At 53.3% G+C, this 20,338-nt stretch overlaps 1 protein-coding gene across 3 annotated transcripts in view; it reads right to left on the bottom strand.

The window, feature by feature from the left end:
- ARRB1 (arrestin beta 1) overlaps positions 1–14,418 on the bottom strand; it is a 202,473-nt gene extending 188,055 nt beyond the window's left edge. For 2 of the 3 annotated variants that reach the window (XM_084626225.1, XM_084626226.1), the window contains exon 1: positions 13,775–14,418. In XM_084626225.1, the coding sequence (XP_084482351.1) occupies positions 13,775–13,794 (20 nt within the window). In that variant the 5' untranslated portion in view covers positions 13,795–14,418. The remainder of the gene's footprint in view (positions 1–13,774) is intronic. The other variant, XM_084626227.1, reaches the window with a different exon arrangement.
- Positions 14,419–20,338: the final 5,920 nt, after the last annotated feature.

Raw genomic sequence — 20,338 nt, 5'->3', positions numbered from 1 at the left:
ACACTGGCCTTGCCACAGCTGCCAGATGGGAATGATCTTGGACTGGAACCGAAGCAGCAACGTAGACGTACAAGGATCCTTTCTCCCTGTACCGGTACCCTCAAGTATTCATAATAACAACACCTAGCTCTTATCATCAACCTCATTTTACAAATGGGGAAACTGAGACACAGAGCATCTGCGTGATTTGCCTCATGTCGCACACGCAGCGTCCTTGGTGAATCAGGGACTTTAACCCATGTCAGCTGAGTCCGACGCCTTTGGCCCAGCCACTGGACCATCCTTCCTTCCAAAACAACCTCACCTACTCCCGTGGAAACTCAGCAAAAACATACCTGCCCCTAAACTGTTCCCTTGCCCCATATACACCGCTCTATGTCCTGTGAAACACAAACCACTGTGGCTGGGGTTCTTTCCCTTTCATGAATGTACACCAGGATCCCCTGTGATATCAGCACTGCCCTGAGAACGGAGGGTGTTAGTTAACCTGGTCTCCCATATGCTGGCTTTGCAGAATGCAAAATAGCGTAGGTCCTACCTAAACAAGGGCTATTTTATTTCACAGTGATAGAACTGTGGGTAAAAACAAAAACCTGAAATACAAAATATGCAAAAGGCAGCTCCCACCACTAACAACGTGTAACTAACCCGAAGAATGACTTAGTTAGGGACATGACAAGTTCTCCATCACTTGGAGTCCTTAAATCAAGACCGGATGTCTTTCTAAAAGAGATCCTTAGGCTTGGAAGGGTTAGTTTATTATCAGTAAATGTCAGTAAATGTCGATTTCACCGAACACACGCAAACGGCGGGGAAAACCGATAATCGAAATGTGCAGCTAGGCAAAGGAAGCAAAATGCTGCTTGAGAACTTCTTAGAGTCTGATTTAAGGATATCAACTGTGTATATTTTGACATGTGATGCTGACAATTTGTGTTTTAACATTTATAAAGCTTTAAATTTTTATGTTATTAAATAATTATTGTCTGACTTCCCCTCCCTGCAATGTCTGACCCTCCCATACTTCCCCACAATTGTGAAAATGTAAAAATCCATAATTGTTTTTAAAAGCTTAAAACGAAACATCGATTTGATCCGCATAAATTACATAAAAAACAAAAAGAACAGGAGGACTTGTGGCACCTTAGAGACTAACCAATTTATTTGAGCATAAGCTTTCGTGAGCTACAGCTCACTTCATCATTGAGCTTATGCTCAAATAAGTTGGTTAGTCTCTAAGGTGCCACAAGTCCTCCTGTTCTTTTTGCGAATACAGACTAACACGGCTGCTACTCTGACACCCATGAAAAACAAACTGAATTCTGCCAAGCCTGCTCATAGGCGTTCAGAAACAGGGTGTGGCATAGCGCCCCCTAGTGCATGCTGCCGGCTGTCCCCGGAAGTGGGCTAGAGAAAGTTGCGGAAGTGGGCAGGGTTCAGACACTGAATCTGGTTGCATCCATCATGTCACTGAGGTAATTGTTAAATAAAAGCACTTCACTGAAAGCCGAGACCTCCTGCTTCCCAGAGACCCTTGCTCTTTGGTGGCCAGAGATGACCTGGAGAAAGATGGCAGGCCTCAATTTACTACCCCCCATCCTCGGGCTTTCAGCTGTAAGATACCAACTCCCCCCTTCTCCTATGGGGTTGCCGGGGGAGCGCAAGAAGCTTGTGGAGATGAAGATGATTACTGCACCTCATGGGACCCTCCTACAAGATCATTATTAATAACCTTAATTGTTTGGCGCACTTGGGGGATACGCCACCCTTCTGTAGAAGTGGAGGTCCGGATAACTGGGTTGCCCCTGTTTTCAGACCTTTTACCCATGGGGTTTGTTAAATCCACCTTCAATTTAGGCATTGGTCCTGCCATAAGCTCCCCGCTCCCACTGGGGTCTTTTCACATAGGATCTCATTCCAGGATCAGGGCCTTCGTTTGTAAGATTGAAGAGTAGATTGTTTCCTCCGTGTGTTTGTACAATACACAGCACAATGGTGCCCCAGGGTATGACACAGTGGTCCAGGGAACCCCTCAGAATTTAAGGCCGGAGGGAACAATTACAATAGTCTACTTTGCCCTTCAGCATCATACAAGGCCAGAGATCTTCCCCTAGTCATTCCCACTCTGAGCTCTCAGCAGTTAGTTCCCCGTCCCATCCAGGTCCTGATCTCAACAGCTGGGTGTGCTACAGACAGACTCTGCTGGAGCAGAATTTAAGAGCCAAGCTTCAGGCCTGCGGATTTCAGTGGGTGAGCTACAAGCGTGATGCTCTCAGGGCAGCCCTACCGTTCAAAGGCTTGACTCGGGCATTTGGAAATCCAGGAACTTCTCCATGTGGGAAAGATGATGGAAAAGTCAGATACTGGTTAAACATTTGTTTCTTAAGGGCTCCCACCACCGGTCGGGTTTCATACCTAAGCAGATCCAGGCCATGCCCCTTTTAAATGACACTCCCAGGCACACCTGGGCCTTGTAATTTAGGGAAACATCAGAACCAAAACATGAATTACAGCTGCCCCAAATCAACAGATCCCTCCAGGGTCTGGCTTCTTTCTAATTTCCACGCTTGTTCTCTGCAGGATACAGGCTGATGTTATTTTAATCATGGGCATTTTAATACCCCTCAAAGCTTTTTTTTTTTTTTAAAAAAAAGATTCCAAGGGATTTGATTCCAAAATGTTGCACACTAGAGGAAATGCACCCAGAAAATTAAAGGAAAAAGAGCGAGCGGGAGAGATTTGTCAGTTTAACCCAACCCTAGCCGGCCTGTAAGGCATGCAGTAGGAGAAAGAAGCCGTGCGTGGACAGGTCTAACATAACATCAGTTCTCCCCGCGCTGCTATTCCTGTTGGCTGAGGCTGGGCAATGGTTGCAGCGGTTTCCCTGCAAATATTTCGGTAAGGCTTGCTTTTCCGTTCTCTTGCCAACGCGCGGCACTTCCAAACCCACCCAAAGGAGAGATCTCTAGGGAATCTTTCATCCAGTCATGTGACAAATGTCAATTAAGCCTCAAATCCCACCCGGGAGGTTAGGTCAGGGTTAATATTCCTATTATGCTGGTAGAGAAACTGAGGCATGGATTATTTCAAAAGGAAATCCAATAGGTGTTGTGTCACTAGCGGAGGCAGGAATAGAGCCCAGGCGTCCTGACTTGTGACCCAGTGCTCTGTGTAAACGCCCGACTGCACAGCGGGGACAGAGGGGACACCGTGGTGCAAGTAGGCGGGATTGTATGGTACACCGTACCAGTAAAATATTTATAGCTGGTTCACATACTGGAAAGACACAGGAGGAGCAGAACGTGGGGAGGGCTGTGGTGTATTGGCAGAGCTGGACAGCACATCCCCATGCCACCACTTTGCTTGGCAATCACCATCCCCCCCACCACCACCACCGAAGGCTGCTAAGGCAGAATCCACAGCAGCCGCGGGGCACACCACTGCCTGCAAGCTCCCATTCCAGGCCGCTTCACGCCAGGCCTAACAAGTCCCTCTCTACATCCTCATATCAAATCCGCTTCCCAGGGTAGGCTCACAGACAAACTGCTGCATTTGTATGGTGTTCACAGCACAGACCCTCCCCAGAGCGTAAAACCCAACTCTCTACAAAGAGTGAGCAGGATAATGGGTCAGGAAATCAAAGGGTCTGCCGGGCTGTCCCAGCTGACTCCACAAGCAGCTATTGCTTTCCAGGGGCCCGAAGCAGCAGCCTGCATGTGCGTGTGGATGCGCACCCATGTATGTGTGATTGTATCTAGCCAGCAAGTTAAAGAAGTATGGGCTGGATGAATGCACTATAAGGTGTGTAGAAAGCTGGCTAGATTGTCGAGCTCAACGGGTAGTGATCAATGGCTCCATGTCTAGTTGGCAGCCGGTATCAAGTGGAGTGCCCCAAGGGTTGGTCCTGGGGACGGTTTTGTTCAATATCTTCATAAATGATCTGGAGGATGGCGTTGATTGCAACCTCAGCAAGTTTGCAGATGACACTAAACTGGGAGGAGAGGTAGATACGCTGGAGGGTAGAGATAGGATACAGAGGGCCCTAGACAAATTAGAGGATTGGGCCAAAAGAAATCTGATGAGGTTAACAAAGACAAGTGTGGAGTCCTGCACTTAGGATGGAAGAATCCCATGCACCGCTACAGACTAGGGACCGAGTGGCTAGGCAGCAGTTCTGCGGAAAAGGACCTAGGGGTTACAGTGGACGAGAAGCTGGATATGAGTCAACAGTGTGCCCTTGTTGCCAAGAAGGCCAATGGCATTTTGGGATGTATAAGTAGGGGCATTGCCAGCAGATCGAGGGACGTGATTGTTCCCCTCTATTCGACATTGGTGAGGCCTCATCTGGAGTACTGTGTCCAGTTTTGGGCCCCACACTACAAGAAGGATGTGGAAAAATTGGAAAACGTCCAGCGGCGGGCAACAAAAATGATGAGGGGACTGGAACGCATGACTTATGAGGAGAGGCTGAGGGAACTGGGATTGTTTAGTCTGCGGAAGAGAAGAATGAGGGGGGATTTGATAGCTGCTTTCAACTACCTGAAAGGGGATTCCAGAGAGGATGGATCTAGACTGTTCTCAGTGGTAGCAGATGACAGAACGAGGAGCAATGGTCTCAAGTTGCAGTGGGGGAGGTTTAGGTTGGATATTAGGAAAAACTTTTTCACTAGGAGGGTGGTGAAGCACTGGAATGGGCTACCTCGGGAGGTGATGGAATCTCCTTCCTTAGAGGTTTTTAAGGTCAGGCTTGACAAAGTCCTGGCTGGGATGATTTAGTTGGGGATTGGTCCTGCTTTGATCAGGGGGTTGGACTAGATGATCTCCTGAGGTCCCTTCCCACCCTGATAGTCTATGATTCTATGTACATGAAGGGGGGAGTGTGGCAGGATATGTGTGAATTTTGTAATCTATTCCTCTGTGTGTGTGTGTGTGTGTGTGAAAGAGAGAGCATCTACAACATGTGAGATTGTATGTACATGACGGGGGCTTGTAGGGTGGAATGTAAGTTTCCTTATCTATTCCTCTCTGCGTGCCGGCGATCATATATGTACATGATGGGTGGAAGCGTGGAGGGACATGTCAATTTCACGATCTGCTCCCGGGCCTGCGAGCACCCACCGGAGCGGAGATTGGGGATAGAGGCCGTGTGTCGGTTCACTCCTTTGTGGCTACTGCGTTGGCGCTTGACGGATCCCTGGGGTCCTCTAGACACAAGATCGGCCCCCAGAGGCACCCGACGCTCAGCCAGGTACGGCGATTACCAAAGCCAGTTTGCAGGCAGCCAGCAGGACGGCCTCATCCCCACAAGGACTGGCTGCAGGAAGCAGCTCCTTTCTTCTTGGGCGTGGTGCAAGGGTTATTCAGGCAGGGGTGAGGAGAAACCTGGTGACTATGGGTGTGCCAAGAGCTAGCACAAAGCGAAGCAAGGCTGCAGTGGTACCTGGGTTCTGGTTTCTCCATGCCGGGCTCAAAGTGAGGCAGGATTTCAGTGGGCCCCAAATTGTAATTTTCCCCTATCGTGATTGCTGCCGCCTTCCCATCTCCGCCTGCTCCAGTCCATCCCAAGCACAGCCGGGCCAATCCCCTCCTGCCGCCATCACAGTCTCTATACTGACTTCCCTTTGCTGTCTGCATTACGCTGAGTCTTCTCCAAACCTCCACCTCCTCCTCTACAGCCAGCCCTTTCCTCTGCCTGCTCCCTTCTGTCCCCTGGTCCCCCAACCTGAGACGTTCTGTTCCCTCACCCTCTGCCCATGTGGCCAGACCACCCTGCCATGCTCAGCAGCAAAGAACAATTCAGGCTGAGTGGAATGTAGGTCACGGAGAAACAACAAGAAAGAACAAAAGTCAAGTCTCCAGGAGAGAGCGCTGTGTGTGCGTGTGAGAGAGAGAGAGAGAGAGAGAGAGAGAGAGTCTGCAGGGGCTCAGAGAACGTAAAGGCGCCGTGTGCAGAAAACAAAGGGCATCGTAGTCCTGTGGGGACAAGCACCCCAGATATTTATCAGATCCATTCATATTTTGCTTTACTCTCTGCTGGGATGGTACAAAGTGACCCGTTGCACTTTCTCGCTCACCTGCTCCCAGCACACAGCTCTGTTCAGGTGCAGAGGAGATTTGAGCTGGGATTCCCAGGGAAGCCTACCAGTTGAAAGTCAATGGGAGTGAAAATGCCAGCTCAGGGTTTAGGTTACTGCTTGTAAGCTGCCCCATGAGATGCCCTGGGACATGTGGCTGCTGGCCGTTATCCCAGCGGGAACGAAACAGTCCCTGCAACAGGAGTGCAACTGGAACTTGTGAGCTACCCCAGAGCAGGGATTTGGGGATATGAGCTGCTGCCCGTGGGGAGAGCATTTCTCACCCCGGACGAGCTGTTAATTGCCTGTGAAGATAACAGTGTAATTAAAAAGAACAGGAGGACTTGTGGCACCTTAGAGACTAACCCATTTATCTGAGCATGAGCTTTCGTGAGCTACAGCTCACGTCATCGGATGTGCTTAAGCTCAAATAAATGGGTTAGTCTCCAAGGTGCCACAAGTCCTCCTGTTCTTTTGGCGGATACAGACGAACGCGGCTGCTACTCTGAGAAGTGTAATTAGAGAGGTTCTGTGGAGCCACTTGGTGGTGTCAGCTGGCACCTCAAATTGAATTGCCTTGTTAGACTGCCCCCCCTCCCCTGGTAAGGCAACGCCCATCTTTTCATGCCCTATGTATAACTATACCTGCTACCGTGTTTTCCACTTCGTGCATCTGAATAAGTGGGTTTTAGCCCACGAAAGCTTACGCCCAAATCAATCTGTCAGTCTCTAAGGTGCCACAAGGACTCCTCGTTGTTTTTGCTGATACAGACTAACATGGCTGCCCCTCTGAAACCTGTCAGCTTGGGCAGACAGTTCTCCACATGTGGCCAGGCAAGTCATACCTCCGCTAAGGCCCAGCCCCACCCCTGTGGAGGCATTTTCAGGGACCCATCACCAAATGTGTTTTTCTTCACAGCCCCTTGGGAGGCAGGGTGGTATCCTCACGCCCATTACCCAGAGGGGGAACTGAGGCAAAGGCGGCCTAAGGGCCGCTTGACAAAGATATCAAGGTGCTTGCAAAGAGGGGCCTGGGGAGATTTTCACAAGCACACCAGCCCCGCTGGCTACCTGGCCCTCAGCAACTTGCCCAGAGTCATGCAGGGCGTCTGTGGCAGAGGTGGGAATTTAACCCTAGTCTCCCACGTCCCAGGCTGGCACCCTAACTGGGCCATCCTTCCTTGCTGTGGGCAGCAGGGCAGCCAGGCTCTCTTGTGTGTCGATTGCCAGGGCAGCATCAGCCCTCGCCCGTTTCCCCTCCCTCAGGCACGTGGAGCTTGCCAGAGCTTTTCTGCTCGGGGAATTCCCTTCAGGGCGGGAGAGGCCCTGGTAGCGGGGGGCTGTGGGAGTCCTGGTGCCAGGGAGGAGAAAGGCAAACGGCCTCCACAGACAGACAGGGCAGATCTCAGGGGATGCATGAGCTCTGTGGGTTCCCCCTGCTTGCTCCCAGGGGGGCCACCTGCTGCTCAGTGCCCTCAGAGAACCATCTGGGAGGACTGAGCAGGGATGAAACCTGCCGTGTCCTAGGAAAATCCAACCGGTTTCTCTACGAGTTGCTCCTGATGCCTCAGGCCCCTCTAGAAATGCCGGGGGTGTTTGCTCCTCTAGGGATCTAGGCAGGACTGGAACCAGTCCCTGCGGGAGGGGATGCCAAACAGCCCAGCCTCCCTACTACCTAAGAACATCAGAATGGTCTTACTGGGTCAGCCCAAGGGTCCATCTAGCCCAGTGTCCTGCCCTCCCACAACAGCCAATACCAGGTGCTTCAGAGGGAATGAACAGACCAGGGCAATTACCGAGTGACCCATCCCCTGTCCTCCAGTCCCAGCTTCTGGCAAACAGAGGTTTAGAGACGCCTAGAGCATGGGGTTGCGTCCCTGCCCATCTTGTCTAATAGCCATTGTTGGACCTGTCCTCCATCAACTTATCTAGTTCTTTTTTGAACCCCGTTACAGTTTTGGCCTTCCCAACATCCGCTGGCAATGAGTTCCACAAGTTGACTGTTCACTGAGTGAAGAAATACTTCCTTTGGTTTGTTTTAAACCTGCTGCCTATTCGTGTTATTGGGTGACCCCTGGTTCTTGTGTTACGGAAAGGGGTAAATAACACTTCCTGATTCACTGTCTCCACTCCAGTCATGATTTTATAGACCTCTGTCATATCCCCCCTTAGTCATCTCTTTTCCCAGCTGAAAAGTCCCAGTCTTATTAATCTCTCTTCATGCAGAAGCTGTTCCCTACCCCTCACCATTCTGGTTGTCCTTCTCTGTACCTTTTCCAGTTCCAATATACCTTATTTGAGATGGGTGACCAGAACTGCGCGCAGTATTCACGGTGTGCGCCAAGCCAGGGGAAGCTCGCCCTTTTCTCTTCAACCTAGCAGGACCTTCTCCCGAGGGCCCAGCACGAGGGATGTTCTGTGCCAAGGATACATAACCCCCCCCCCCCGACACCCACACACTGACCCGCACCAGGTACGGAGACCCTCCACCCCTGCTGCCCTGGCACACTGGGTAAGGTGCTGCCCCCCCACACGGTGGGTATGATGCCCCCCACTGACACACTGGGTACAGCACCGCCCCCCCGCACACACACTGGGTATGGCGCCACCCCCCCACAAACTGGGCATGGTGCCACCCCCCCACACACACACTGGGTACGGCGCCCACACACACACAGCGGGTACAGTGCCGCCCCCCCCACACACACACACTGGGTACGGCGCCCACACACACACAGCGGGTACAGTGCCGCCCCCCACACACACACTGGGTATAGCGCCACCCTGCACACACGCTGGGCATGGTGCCACCCCCCCCACACACACACTGGGTACGGTGCCACCCCCCCACAAACTGGGCATGGTGCCACCCCACACACACACACTGGGTACGGTGCCACCCCCCCACACACACACTGGGTACGGTGCCACCCCCCCACACACACTGGGTACGGTGCCACCCCACACACATACACTGGGTACGGCGCCACCCCCCACAAACTGGGCATGGTGCCACCCCACACACACACTGGGTACGGTGCCACCCCCACAAACTGGGCATGGTGCCACCCCCCCACACACACACTGGGTACGGTGCCACCCCCCCACAAACTGGGCATGGTGCCACCCCCCACACACACACACTGGGTACGGCACCCCCCCCACACACACACACTGGGTATAGCGCCACCCCGCACACACGCTGGGCATGGTGCCCCCTCCCCTCCCCCGTGCACGCACACACACACAGGGTACGACGCCTCCCCGCCACATACAAACACACACACTGGGTACTACGGCATCCCCACACACACACACTGACATGCTGGGTACAACGCCCCCATCCCCTGCACACGCACACGCACACAGGGTGCAGTGCCTTCCCCCCCATACACACTGACACATGGTATGGCACCCTGCCCCCCCACACACACACACTGGGTATAGCGCCACCCCGCACACACGCTGGGCATGGTGCCCCCTCCCCTCCCCCGTGCACGCACACACACACAGGGTACGACGCCTCCCCGCCACATACAAACACACACACTGGGTACTACGGCATCCCCACACACACACACTGACACGCTGGGTACAACGCCCCCATCCCCTGCACACGCACACGCACACACGCACACGGGGTGCAGTGCCTTCCCCCCCATACACACTGACACATGGTATGGCACCCCGCCCCCCCACACACACAGACTGACACACTGGGTACAGCACTTCCCTTCCCCGCACATGCATGTACACACACGGTACGGCATCTTCGCCCCCCCCCCACATACACACTCACACACTGGGTATAGCGTCTACCCCACACACACACACACACACATTGACACACTGGGTATGACCCCCACACACACACACACATTGACACACTGGGTATGACCCCCACACACACAGGGTATGACCCCCCCACACACACACACATTGACACACTGGGTATGACACCCCCCCCACACACACACACTGGAGTTTGGGGTAGCCCTCACTTGTGAATGCCTCCCCCATGAGTAACTCCGTGTATCTGGGAATGAATCAGCCCCTGGGGTCACTGCCCCGGGAACCCGAGCCCCACTGATGCAGCCTTCCTGGGCTCCGGCTCCAGCAGTAACGGGGGCAGGGGGCTCTGTGTCCCCTGACTGGAGAGGTTACCCCCAGTCTCCCACAGGCACTGAGGCCTCCAGTCTCCCACTGGGCAATCCTGCCCCGATAGGATCCAGTCCGGGCCCAGCAGCTGGCCGTGTCATCCTGAACTGATAATGTATATGGGCCAATGCCGCCGTCCCCCACTCGGTGGAATCAGAACTGCTCAAGTGCGTGTCACTCCCCCTTTACTGCAAATGGCCACGAGAGAGTCTCCTTTAGCTTAAGCACTTGGGGGAAAAGACGACCCAGGTTCTAGTCCTGTTGCCCCGTGGAGGTCAGAATGGCCATGATGCGGACCCTAGTGACAGCCGCGACCTCACAGCTGGATTTGTTAATCGCTGTGCTCCTGAGGTGTTTGGACTCTAACACCCACCCTCTCCTCGTGTGTGGTCGCGGAAGGGGTTACAAGAGACATCCCAGCCTGACTGGCCCTGCACAGACTCGAATCAGCTACGTCAGGGCAGAGGAAGCCCAGCTGTCTCGGCTCGATGGAAGGAGTGTGAGACGGTCCCTTAAGTACCTTGGGCATAAAGGATTCAGTCCACAGAATAGTGCCGCAGGGAGGGAGGCAGGGTGCCCCAAGCCTACAGGCCGCAGAGTTCGGCTCTTCTCAGCACAATAACCTCAGTGACTCAGTTTCCCCAGGTGCGATGGCACTTTCCTCATGGGGGAGGGGACGGTTGGGCAGCTGAACTTGCCCCAGCTTGGTCTCCAGCGGAGAGCAGAGAGAGGCCAGGGGAGCTCAGGTGCTTGGAGCAACATATGGGAAGCAACGGCCCCTTAAGTACCTGAGGCCTAAATTATTACTCACAACACAGCAGTGCAGAAAGGGGGTCCCGGTGAAAGGGAAACCTGTCAGGAGAAGAATCCTATTCCTTCCCTTAGCTTAGTGACTACAAAGCATCAGGCTGGACAGCCTTCACCCTTTCCCTCCCATGGCTGGAAGGAGAGTGTGTGTTTGTGTACATATGCACACAGGCTACCTGCGGGGCTGGCCACGAGGGCTGGCCCTGTGTTATCAAAGGGTTTAAGAGCCACGCAACCATCGGATCTCACCCAAGGTTCTAGTCTCATGGGAAACTGAAAGAGTCTTTCGGACCTTGTGTACTTCTCGTTGCTGACTAGTTCTTCCAGTTCGTGGAAACAGATCCCGCTAGCCATAGTGTGTGTGAGCACGCATACACACAGGTACCAACACCCTGTGCTGGATGGACTCTCAACTGCTCCAGTGTGTGGCTTAGGCCCTACACTGCTAACAGCGAAAGGAAAGTCTCCAGTCTACCCCTTTTTATTTCAAACACAAAGGGGGGAACTTTCAAAGGCATTTCCATTTGTGCCTTGAAAATTTCCCTCAGGCTGAACTTTGGGATCCAGTCTGACAGTTCCTCGGTTGCATCAACGAACACATCCATCAGGTCGGTATAGTCACGCCAGTAGAACTGCTTTCAGGGCCTGGCACAAGGCCCTCTCGTGTTTATAAAAGCACCTAGCACAATGGGGCTCTGGCCCACGACGGAGCCTTCTACGTGCTACCGCAATACACATAAATAATAATGCAACGTATGGTACTTCTTAGCAAGGAACTGCTGTGGGACGGCAGTCCCGAGATGGGCAGGTCTGGGGTTAGAAATTAGGGTAGTCTCCTTTTCCCACACTGTTGTGTAGTGTTGTTATGAGCTGTTAACCAGCTGCCACAATCCCACCCCAGAAGTGGCTGCATTTCAGTTATGAGTAAAACAACAGGTGCATTTTAGTTATGGGTGAATCAATTTTTAGGTGTATAGAATAATCCACTGAGGGAAAAGGACCTGGAACCGTTACCTGGACCTAATTTTTGTGGCTGGCCTAGCTCCTAAAACCTCTGCACTCTGAGATGAGGACACATTGTACACATATATAGTAAGAGACAGTCCCTATTCTAGAGCTTGCAAGGAGTGGGTGGGGAAAAGGGAGGATTCTTATCTGCATTTTGCAGGTGAGGAAACTGAGGCATAGAGAGGCGCAGTGTCCAAGGTCATATAGGGAGTCTGTGGTAAAGCCACGAATTGAACTAACAGCTCCTAAGTCCTAGACCAGCGTCTTAGCCACTGGACCATCCTCCCTTGAGGAAGAGGAGGAGGAGGAGGGGCAGCGCTGGGAGGGGATTTTGAAACATGCACCCGGATCCAAACCTATGAGCATCAGGTCCGGCGTGGGAAGCAGCAGTGAAGTTCAAGTTGCCCAGGGCTGATAGCTGTCCCCGGGAGACTCTCCCCAGCACCAACTCCAAACACCCACTACAAGGCCCCTGGCCAATGCCAGGTGCCCCAGAGGGAATGAACAGAACAGGGAATTATCAAGTGATCCATCCCCTGTCGGCCATTCCCAGCTTCTGGCCAAGCCAACTGGGTAATGCTGCACATGCTGCTGAATGAGGGCCACATGAGAGCCATGGCTCACCACAACATTGCCCAGCGAGCCAGCAGCACCTCACATGAACAGGAAGTGGGGGGTGACCATTAACCCCCTCCCCAAAGGGACCCCGCCATGGCACAGCCCTGCACGCTCCCAGACGAGACGGCAAAACCCCAAACCACGCCAGACAATTGCAGGGACAGTGTTGTGTCCATCTGCTCTCACTGACCGGGCCATGAATCTAAACGTGGCCTGGAGCCAATCAGCCCTGATCCCCTTTGCTTTGTGTTCCGGAGAGATCAGATGGGAAAGCTATTGCGATTTGCAGGGGGGGGCACGGAACCAGTTTCCCCAGACCCCCCAGCCAGCAGCTGTGCAATCCCTGACTGAACAGGGGAGCCAGCCCTGCTCCCCCAGGCAAGAGACCAGCAGGGGCTTGGCTCCGAAAGGAAATCAACATGCACAAGGATTCCTTAGCAGCCCACACTGCCCTGGACTGGGTCCAGGCAAAGCCCGAGCTGGGAAATGCAGCCTGCCCCTCAAAAATGTGACCACCTCCCAACTGCCCCAGCATGTCAACAACCCCAGCAAACAGCCCGGGAGAGGGAGCTGCGCGTTGCAAAACCGCCGCCGGTCTATTCGTCTCTTCCTCGGGGAATCAGGCCAGGGAGAAAACCCAAAGGAGGCCACCCACTTTTGAAAAGTCCAGTTTTTCCAGCCTACGCTGTCTCATCTCCCAAGGGCTGGAGCTGCAGCGCTCCAGTCGAACAAAGCGACGTACGCTGGGCACCCTGGCTAGCGGCAGATGCCTACCGAGAGCGAGAGCCCAGGATAATGTGTGATTCATTGGGCTATTAATGTGCATTAGGTAGAGAACGCCTCATCTGAGAGCGGACTGCTTGGAGTCTGCATTCTCTCTCCTGTGCCATTAAATACCACACACAGCTCTGCAGCTCTGCACACAAAGCAAATGCCTAGATCTCCCCCCCGAAAAAATCCTAGTGGATAGAAATGCACTGGGATTAGCAGGCTGAATGACAGCTCCTTAGCGGTATCTACAGTCCAGCAAATATCCAAATAATGCAAGAGCAAGAATCACCATCTGCAGCAGAATAACCCACATTGCAAAAATATATATATTAACCAACCTGGTTCCTTTGTCTCCCATGGCCCAGGCCAACCTTCCAGCCACTTGTCAGGGAGTCAGAGAAGGAGCAGAGAGGTGTGGAAAATTACTAGATGTTAATTTGGAGCCAAGGAAGCGGTCTCTTTCGGCAGGAACTGCTGCTCGCGCTCTCACCCACACAAACCCCAGCTGCAGACGACGCAGCGAACTCCACGGGGCTGTCGCCTTCCTCCGTGTCTAATAACAACAAGGCGGCTGGGCGTGTGTCCGTCCAGCTCTGAAGTGCCTTTGTTTCTGGAGATCACAGAATGGAACAGACCCAGCTGTTGTGCACGGATGTAAAACCAGCCATGAGATTACGGGCACAGGCGGGAATCCAAGGCACAGGGACACACACACACACACACACACAGAGGATCCCTTAGAGGGAGGTTGCTCTCAGACACGGCTGCTCCATCTCTCCCACTGACAGCTTCCCCTCTTGCTTCTAGGGAGAGAGATCCACCCTCGCTCGGCTCTGAGCAACACTGCCTCCTACTCCAGGCTTGCACAGCTCAGGACGGAGCCGTACACAGCTGCTGCAGCCAGTGTGGGGAACAGGCTCAGGCAATCATCATCATCATCTCCACTCCAGCTGCCCAGAGCTGCGTGAGAGCAGGGGGCTGGCTCTGCTTGTGGCCTGTGAACTCCAGAGCGTGTGTGTGCTCGGCAGCTGGCCAGGTTGCACATTTCCACGCAGGGGAGTTTGGGTTTCCTGGAAATGCTCAGTGACCCTTCTCTTTCTGATGCCAGACAGCTGGGTTTGGGTAGAACCCATCCCACTCTGGCTGCTTGGCTTGCAGGACAATGCACAACCGGTCTCACTCCAGTGCTGCCCCCAGAACTCACCCCCGGTCAGCCTCTTATTAACAACCACCTTCCCCTGCAGCACATTGCATCCAAAGGGCTTTACTGAGGAGAGACTGGAATTGCTCCCCCTCCCCACAGCTGAAATGCAGCCACCTCTGGAGTGGAACATGGCTACCGCAATACACGGCCTCCCAGTGCTTCACAAAGCTCTCCGCCTGGGGAAAGTAGGTGCCTTGTAACCAGCACGGGCTTCTAATTTGGGTGCAGGTCAGAGCTCCCCTCATGCTTCGGGCGCACATCCGAGCTTCAGTCATGCCATACCGGAATGTACACGAACACAGAGTGTGTCACATCCCCCTCTAGTGAATACAGCCTACCACTGCTGCCAGCGGAGGGAGTTACTCCTTTAACGCAAGCAGCAGATGTCAGCCGTGTGGTGTTTGAGGGCCTGGGTTTCAACCCTCCCGATGACTCCTGGCTTTTGCACAGGTGAGCAGAGATGCTACAGCCCCTGTCCCTCTCGCCCCCTGCTGGCCTGACACAGCCCGTTTATTCACCTACTAGGCCCGGGCTGGGTAGGCCGAAGGGGGAAGCCTTGGTGGGCATGGATGCAGCCACATGAGTCCGTTAGATAAGCTTCAAACAGTACAGTGACGCGTAATGGACCACATCTGAACAGAACAAGTTCAATGCGCCTTTAGGAGACAATGGAAAAGAGGAGGGACTAGGTCACCCAGTCTGGCCTCCTGTATATAAACCCAGCAACCCAAATCAGAGCAACGTATTACAGCCCACAGGAGACTGGACTACGCCACAGGCAGAGAACAGGAGGCTCCAAGGTGCACCAATGCCCGAGGCCCCTGCCATGGCGGGGAAATAATTAAATGAGACATACCCCGATGATAGCGAGTGACCTGCCCCCACATGCTGCAGAGGAAGGAGAAAAAAACACCCCCAAAGGTCAGTGCCCATGTGACCTGGGGGGAATCCCTTCCCGACTGCACACAGGGTGATCAACTAGCTCCTGAGCACATCAGCAAGAACCAGCCAGGCAAGCACCAGAGGTCTTTAAAGGTCTCGCTTTAATTCTCGAAAAGGACAGCAGTGGCCCGTTCTTGTGCGCGCGGTTTGAGAACTGCTAGCCCAGTGTGAAGAGCTGCTCTCCAGTGAATGAAGGGCTACTGGTGTAGCTGAGTGGTTAGCTAAAGTCAGAGGGTTTGGGGACGGGGCCACTTGATCCTTCCCACAGGCAGGAGGCAAATCTCCATTTCTCAGGCAGATGCTGAAGCTATTCAAATATCCCGAGCTTGACTCTCCTCAGCTCCCCGCAGTATTACAGACGGGGGCTCTCTTCCCACAGAAGATGTTTATTTTCTGCACAAATGTGAGTACCAAAACATTTTAGGCTGAAAACCCCAAATATTTCCGTTTCCCAGATCAGTCTACATCACCCATGATGCACCTCAGTCCCCCTTCTTGCAGAGGGGAGGCATTGCATCATGGGAGTCCCTGGCTCTGAGGCATGATGGGCGATATAGCCCAGCTGACGGAAGAACCACAGCTAGCTCCCATGAAAGTCAATTTTCAGCCAGGCCTCGTTACAAGGATACAACAAGTGGGGACAGGCTCTGTCATTTACTATGCCTAGAGCACAATGGAGCCCTTGACTTGGCTGAGGCCCATAAGAGGCTTTGGCAGAGGTACGCTGTTAATCAGGTGTGAGTGGAGAACCAGCCCTCACCCAGCTGCGTGTGTATGAGGGAACCCTTTACAATAATATCAATAATCTTTAAAATAATCTCTTTCCACTGCCGTCATCTGTTTCCTTTATTTCCATTTCACTCCCTTTGGCTGATGAAGCCAGACTGGTCAGTTTCACTTCCTGGTTCTCATGCACTAATTCTAACAACATATGGTTAAATTCCACTCACCCAGGTGGAGCTCTGACTCTGTGTAAGAGGGAAGCATTCGGGCCTTTGTGCTTAGACCTGGAGACCCTCAACAACAAAACCTTTTGACTTGACACCTGCAGTGCACTGAGCTGATTAGGGTGACCAGATGTCCCGATTTTATAGGGACAGTCCCGATTTTGGGGTCTTTTTCTTATCTAGGCTCCTATTACCCCCCAACCCCTTGTCCCGATTTTCCACACTTGCTGTCTGGTCACCCTAGAGCTAGCCTATGCAGTCCTGTGTTCTCATCACCCTCTCCCCAGGGATCGCTTGGTACATCCACTTGTCAAGTCTTGTCTTAAATTAGATTTAGTGCAGGGACCATCTCTTCCTCTGCAGGTGCACAGTGCCCAGATTAACAAGGCCTCCGGCCACTACTGCAGTGCCCAGAATAGCACTTTTCTGCCCTGGATCTCAAAACCACTTCCCCCGCATGACCGGCCTGGAGTCACTTGCAGGGCACGGAACGGAAGCAGGGTCCTAACTTCCAGTCCCGTCTCTCTTCACTGAGCCCCCGTGCGCTGGTGTTTGGGTTCACAATGCAGCAGATGAGCACTACTTGCAACCAATCACAAATCCCCGTGTGTTCATAGACAACCTGGAAGCCACCTCTCGTCAAACAAGGGGAGAGCAGGGTTCACTTAGGGGCCGGCTGGCCATGGCTCCGCAATCCCAGAATCCTGCGGTAGCCTTATCGGGCAACCTGAGGGGCTGGCGGCCAAGTTACAGTCTCCAGGTTCCCATGGTCGGACAAGGGCAAGGGAACAGTTGGGGGACCCGGGCCCTCCCTCTCCAATAGGTCCCAGGCCAGGGCCCGAGGGGGAAGAGGTGAGAAGAGTCTCAGACCCCTCTAGCTGATACCACAGACCAACCTCCCCTTGGCGACTTCCTACCTCCTCTGTTCTCCCCGCGGTTTCGGTCATGGTCACGGCACAGCGGAAGGTTGCTCAAGCAGTCTAAATTATTCAGACAATCGGGGCTTCCCCAGCCCCCGTCCCAATGTGCAGTGATTCCTCTTTGTGGGGGGGAATGGAAGGGGAAAAGGGGTCAGGCACCTGGTCGGGCTGTACCCACAGCCCAGGCCCCACTGTGGATTCCTCTGTCCCAGAAGCTACTGATTGGCTTCCTACCCACAGACAGCCTCTCCATCACAATCCCCCAGCTTGCCTGCAGCGTCCCCTCTTAAGCAAGTCCTCCATATGCAGCACGCTCTGCAGCTGCTTGATCGGCCCAGGCCTGCTCCATCACCCCCGTAGCCTTAGTGTGGGTCTGCAACCTGCATCACGGAGGATTTGTACAGTCTCGAGATGTGGCTCAGGCCCCAGAGTTTGGTTCTAGATCTGAACTGTCCCAGAGCCAGGGGCTCCATACAGCTTAGGGTTGGAATGCCCATTGTGTCTTCTTAGAGGGTCTTCATTTCTTACAAAACCCAAAGCCAAGATGTTTCCTCCCTTCATTAGCAGGCTGCAGAAAAAAGGAAACATATTCTCCTAAAGTAGCCAGCAGTCCCCACCCCGCAGATGCCTGCCATCCATTTCACAGCAGCGTCAGCTGCTCTCGGCGTGATATCCCCGCCTGAGAAACAGAAGTGTCCCATGACGAGTCAGCAAATTGTCAGTTCAAGCACCCAGCTCCCTCCTTATGTGGAGTCAAATCATCAGACCTGGGGCTAAGGCCAAAGCTATTTCATCCCGACAAAGTCACAGCAGAACTCGTTGCTGTGGAGTCGCAAATGCTGCTAAAACCAAGGAGCTGTTCAGCCTCCCGAGCCATTGTCCTTTGGGGGTTGCAGGTTTTTACAGGAGTTTTAGGCCAGTGACAGATTAACCTGCCCCAGTCGCTCCCCCGATGGCACCCACTCCTTCCACCTCGTAGGGCTGCATTTTATTAATGATCTCGACAAGGCAACAAGTCGTAAGCCGACAAAGTTTGCAGATGGCCCAGAATTAAGGCATGAGCCAAAGCTAAGTGAAGTCCATGGCCAGGCTTCACTTTACTTCCAAAGGTTTTGGATCAAACCCTTATTTCGGTGACTTGACACCGGAGAAGACTGAAGAACTTCAGAGGGACCTATCCAAGCTCAGTGAATGAGCAACATCATGACAAGTGAAATCCAATGCTGGCAAATGCAAAGCAATGCACATGGGAGGGAATAAGCTCAACTAACCACTCAGGGAAAGTGGCCTGCACATCACCATCGACATCTCCATGAAAATCTCTCTGCTCAGCGTGCAGCTGCAGGCAACAGAGCAGACACAGCATTACGACATGTAAGGAATGGGGGAAAAAATGCTGAAAAAGTTCTATGGAGCAATTTGGGACATAAGATTACGCTGAGAAGGGCACTTAGAAAAGGTGCAAGGGAGAACCAATCCTGCACTGGCAGAGGCTGCTGCTCCACCAGGCTTTTCCATCTCTAAATCTAAATTATTAGAGGCCCAGCGAAGGGATAACAGCACCAGTCCAAGAAGGGCCACGACATTGGACTAGACCAACCACTTGGTCTTCCGAAAATGTCCTTTGCCCGTAGACTGTAAACTCTGGGGTGGGCAGTGCTATAATAAAGTTGGCTGAGATCTTGGCTAAGTCACAGAGTCCTGTTTACTTGCGGGAACCAAACCGGCTGTGAGCCAGGCAAAGAGGACTACGGGAGAAAGGAGTCACCGTGCATCCATCAGCCAGCTTCCGCTGCTGTGCCGTATGATATTGTCTGGGCGGGCGTGTCTGAGCACGGCTGCCTTTGGCAGGCTGGAACCACTCGCTGTCGGTCCTTGGGGTTTTACTGTGGACAGAGATCCTGCTCTAGCTCACGGAGCAGGGCCCGATGCTTGTGCAGCCGGAGGAGCTGGCATCCTGAGCAGCCCTGCCGGGGGAGGTGGTACAGCCACGTTCCAAGGGCCTACAGCTTGGATACAATATCGTCTCTCTCCTGGGTGGCTGCAGGCTGTCAGACTCACTGACTTAGCCAATACAGACAGTGTCACAGGATGCTGAGGCAGCGTGAACCAGATGCCAGGGCTCTGAACTGAAGGTCAGGAGACCTCGGTTCTATTCTCATCTCTGCCCCTGACCAGCTGTGTGACCTCCCCCCATATCCATTTCCCAGCTTACCCTGGGAGCATCTAATCTATTACCTCCCACTAGGCATCCATGCAACTGCCAGGACAACAGGGCCCTGATCTCAGCGGTGACGGCAGTAAAAGAGCAGTAACTTATCCGAGTTCACAGCTAGCCCTACGGCATCAGGGACCATCGCTCTGCAGAAAAAAATGAAGCCTTCTTTTTAAAGATAAACCATTTGCAGCTTCCCTGCCCCGCTGTTCCCTCACTAACGGGCTGTCCGGCCTGCTCCCATTATCTCTTCCTCCTGCACATCCGTAGCATCCTGTTCTTAACCCTGCTCTTTGCAAGGTCACTTTCGATTCCGCCCTACGACGCTTCTGTTCTCCGTCACGTTTAAAGAGCCCAGCGTTGGACCTACAGCGTGAGGCGCAATGGCAGCCCATTGGAGGGAGAAAATTGTCCCCATGAAGGGCCGGAACCAGGGAAGGGCATTTGGCTTAACCACATACTGGAGAATTAGCTCTCTGGGCTCAGTTTCTTTTCCTTCCAGATAGAGCGGGTAAGTTGCTGGAGTCTAAATTTGGGAAGACTCGGGGCTGCACTCCTGGAGTGACAAGGAGATGCGTCACATTCTAAAAGGTGAAACAGCTGCCTTGCAAGTCAGGACTTCTGGGTCGCGGTTTCCAGTGTAGCCACCTCCTTGCTGCGGGAGCTCCCATCGC

This window comes from Lepidochelys olivacea (genome assembly GCF_965140295.1).
Source record: "Lepidochelys olivacea isolate rLepOli2 genome assembly, chromosome: 1".
Classification (NCBI taxonomy): domain Eukaryota; kingdom Metazoa; phylum Chordata; order Testudines; family Cheloniidae; genus Lepidochelys; species Lepidochelys olivacea.
The sequence above is the reverse complement of the archived record's forward strand: the minus strand, read 5'-3'. Positions and strand labels throughout refer to the sequence as shown.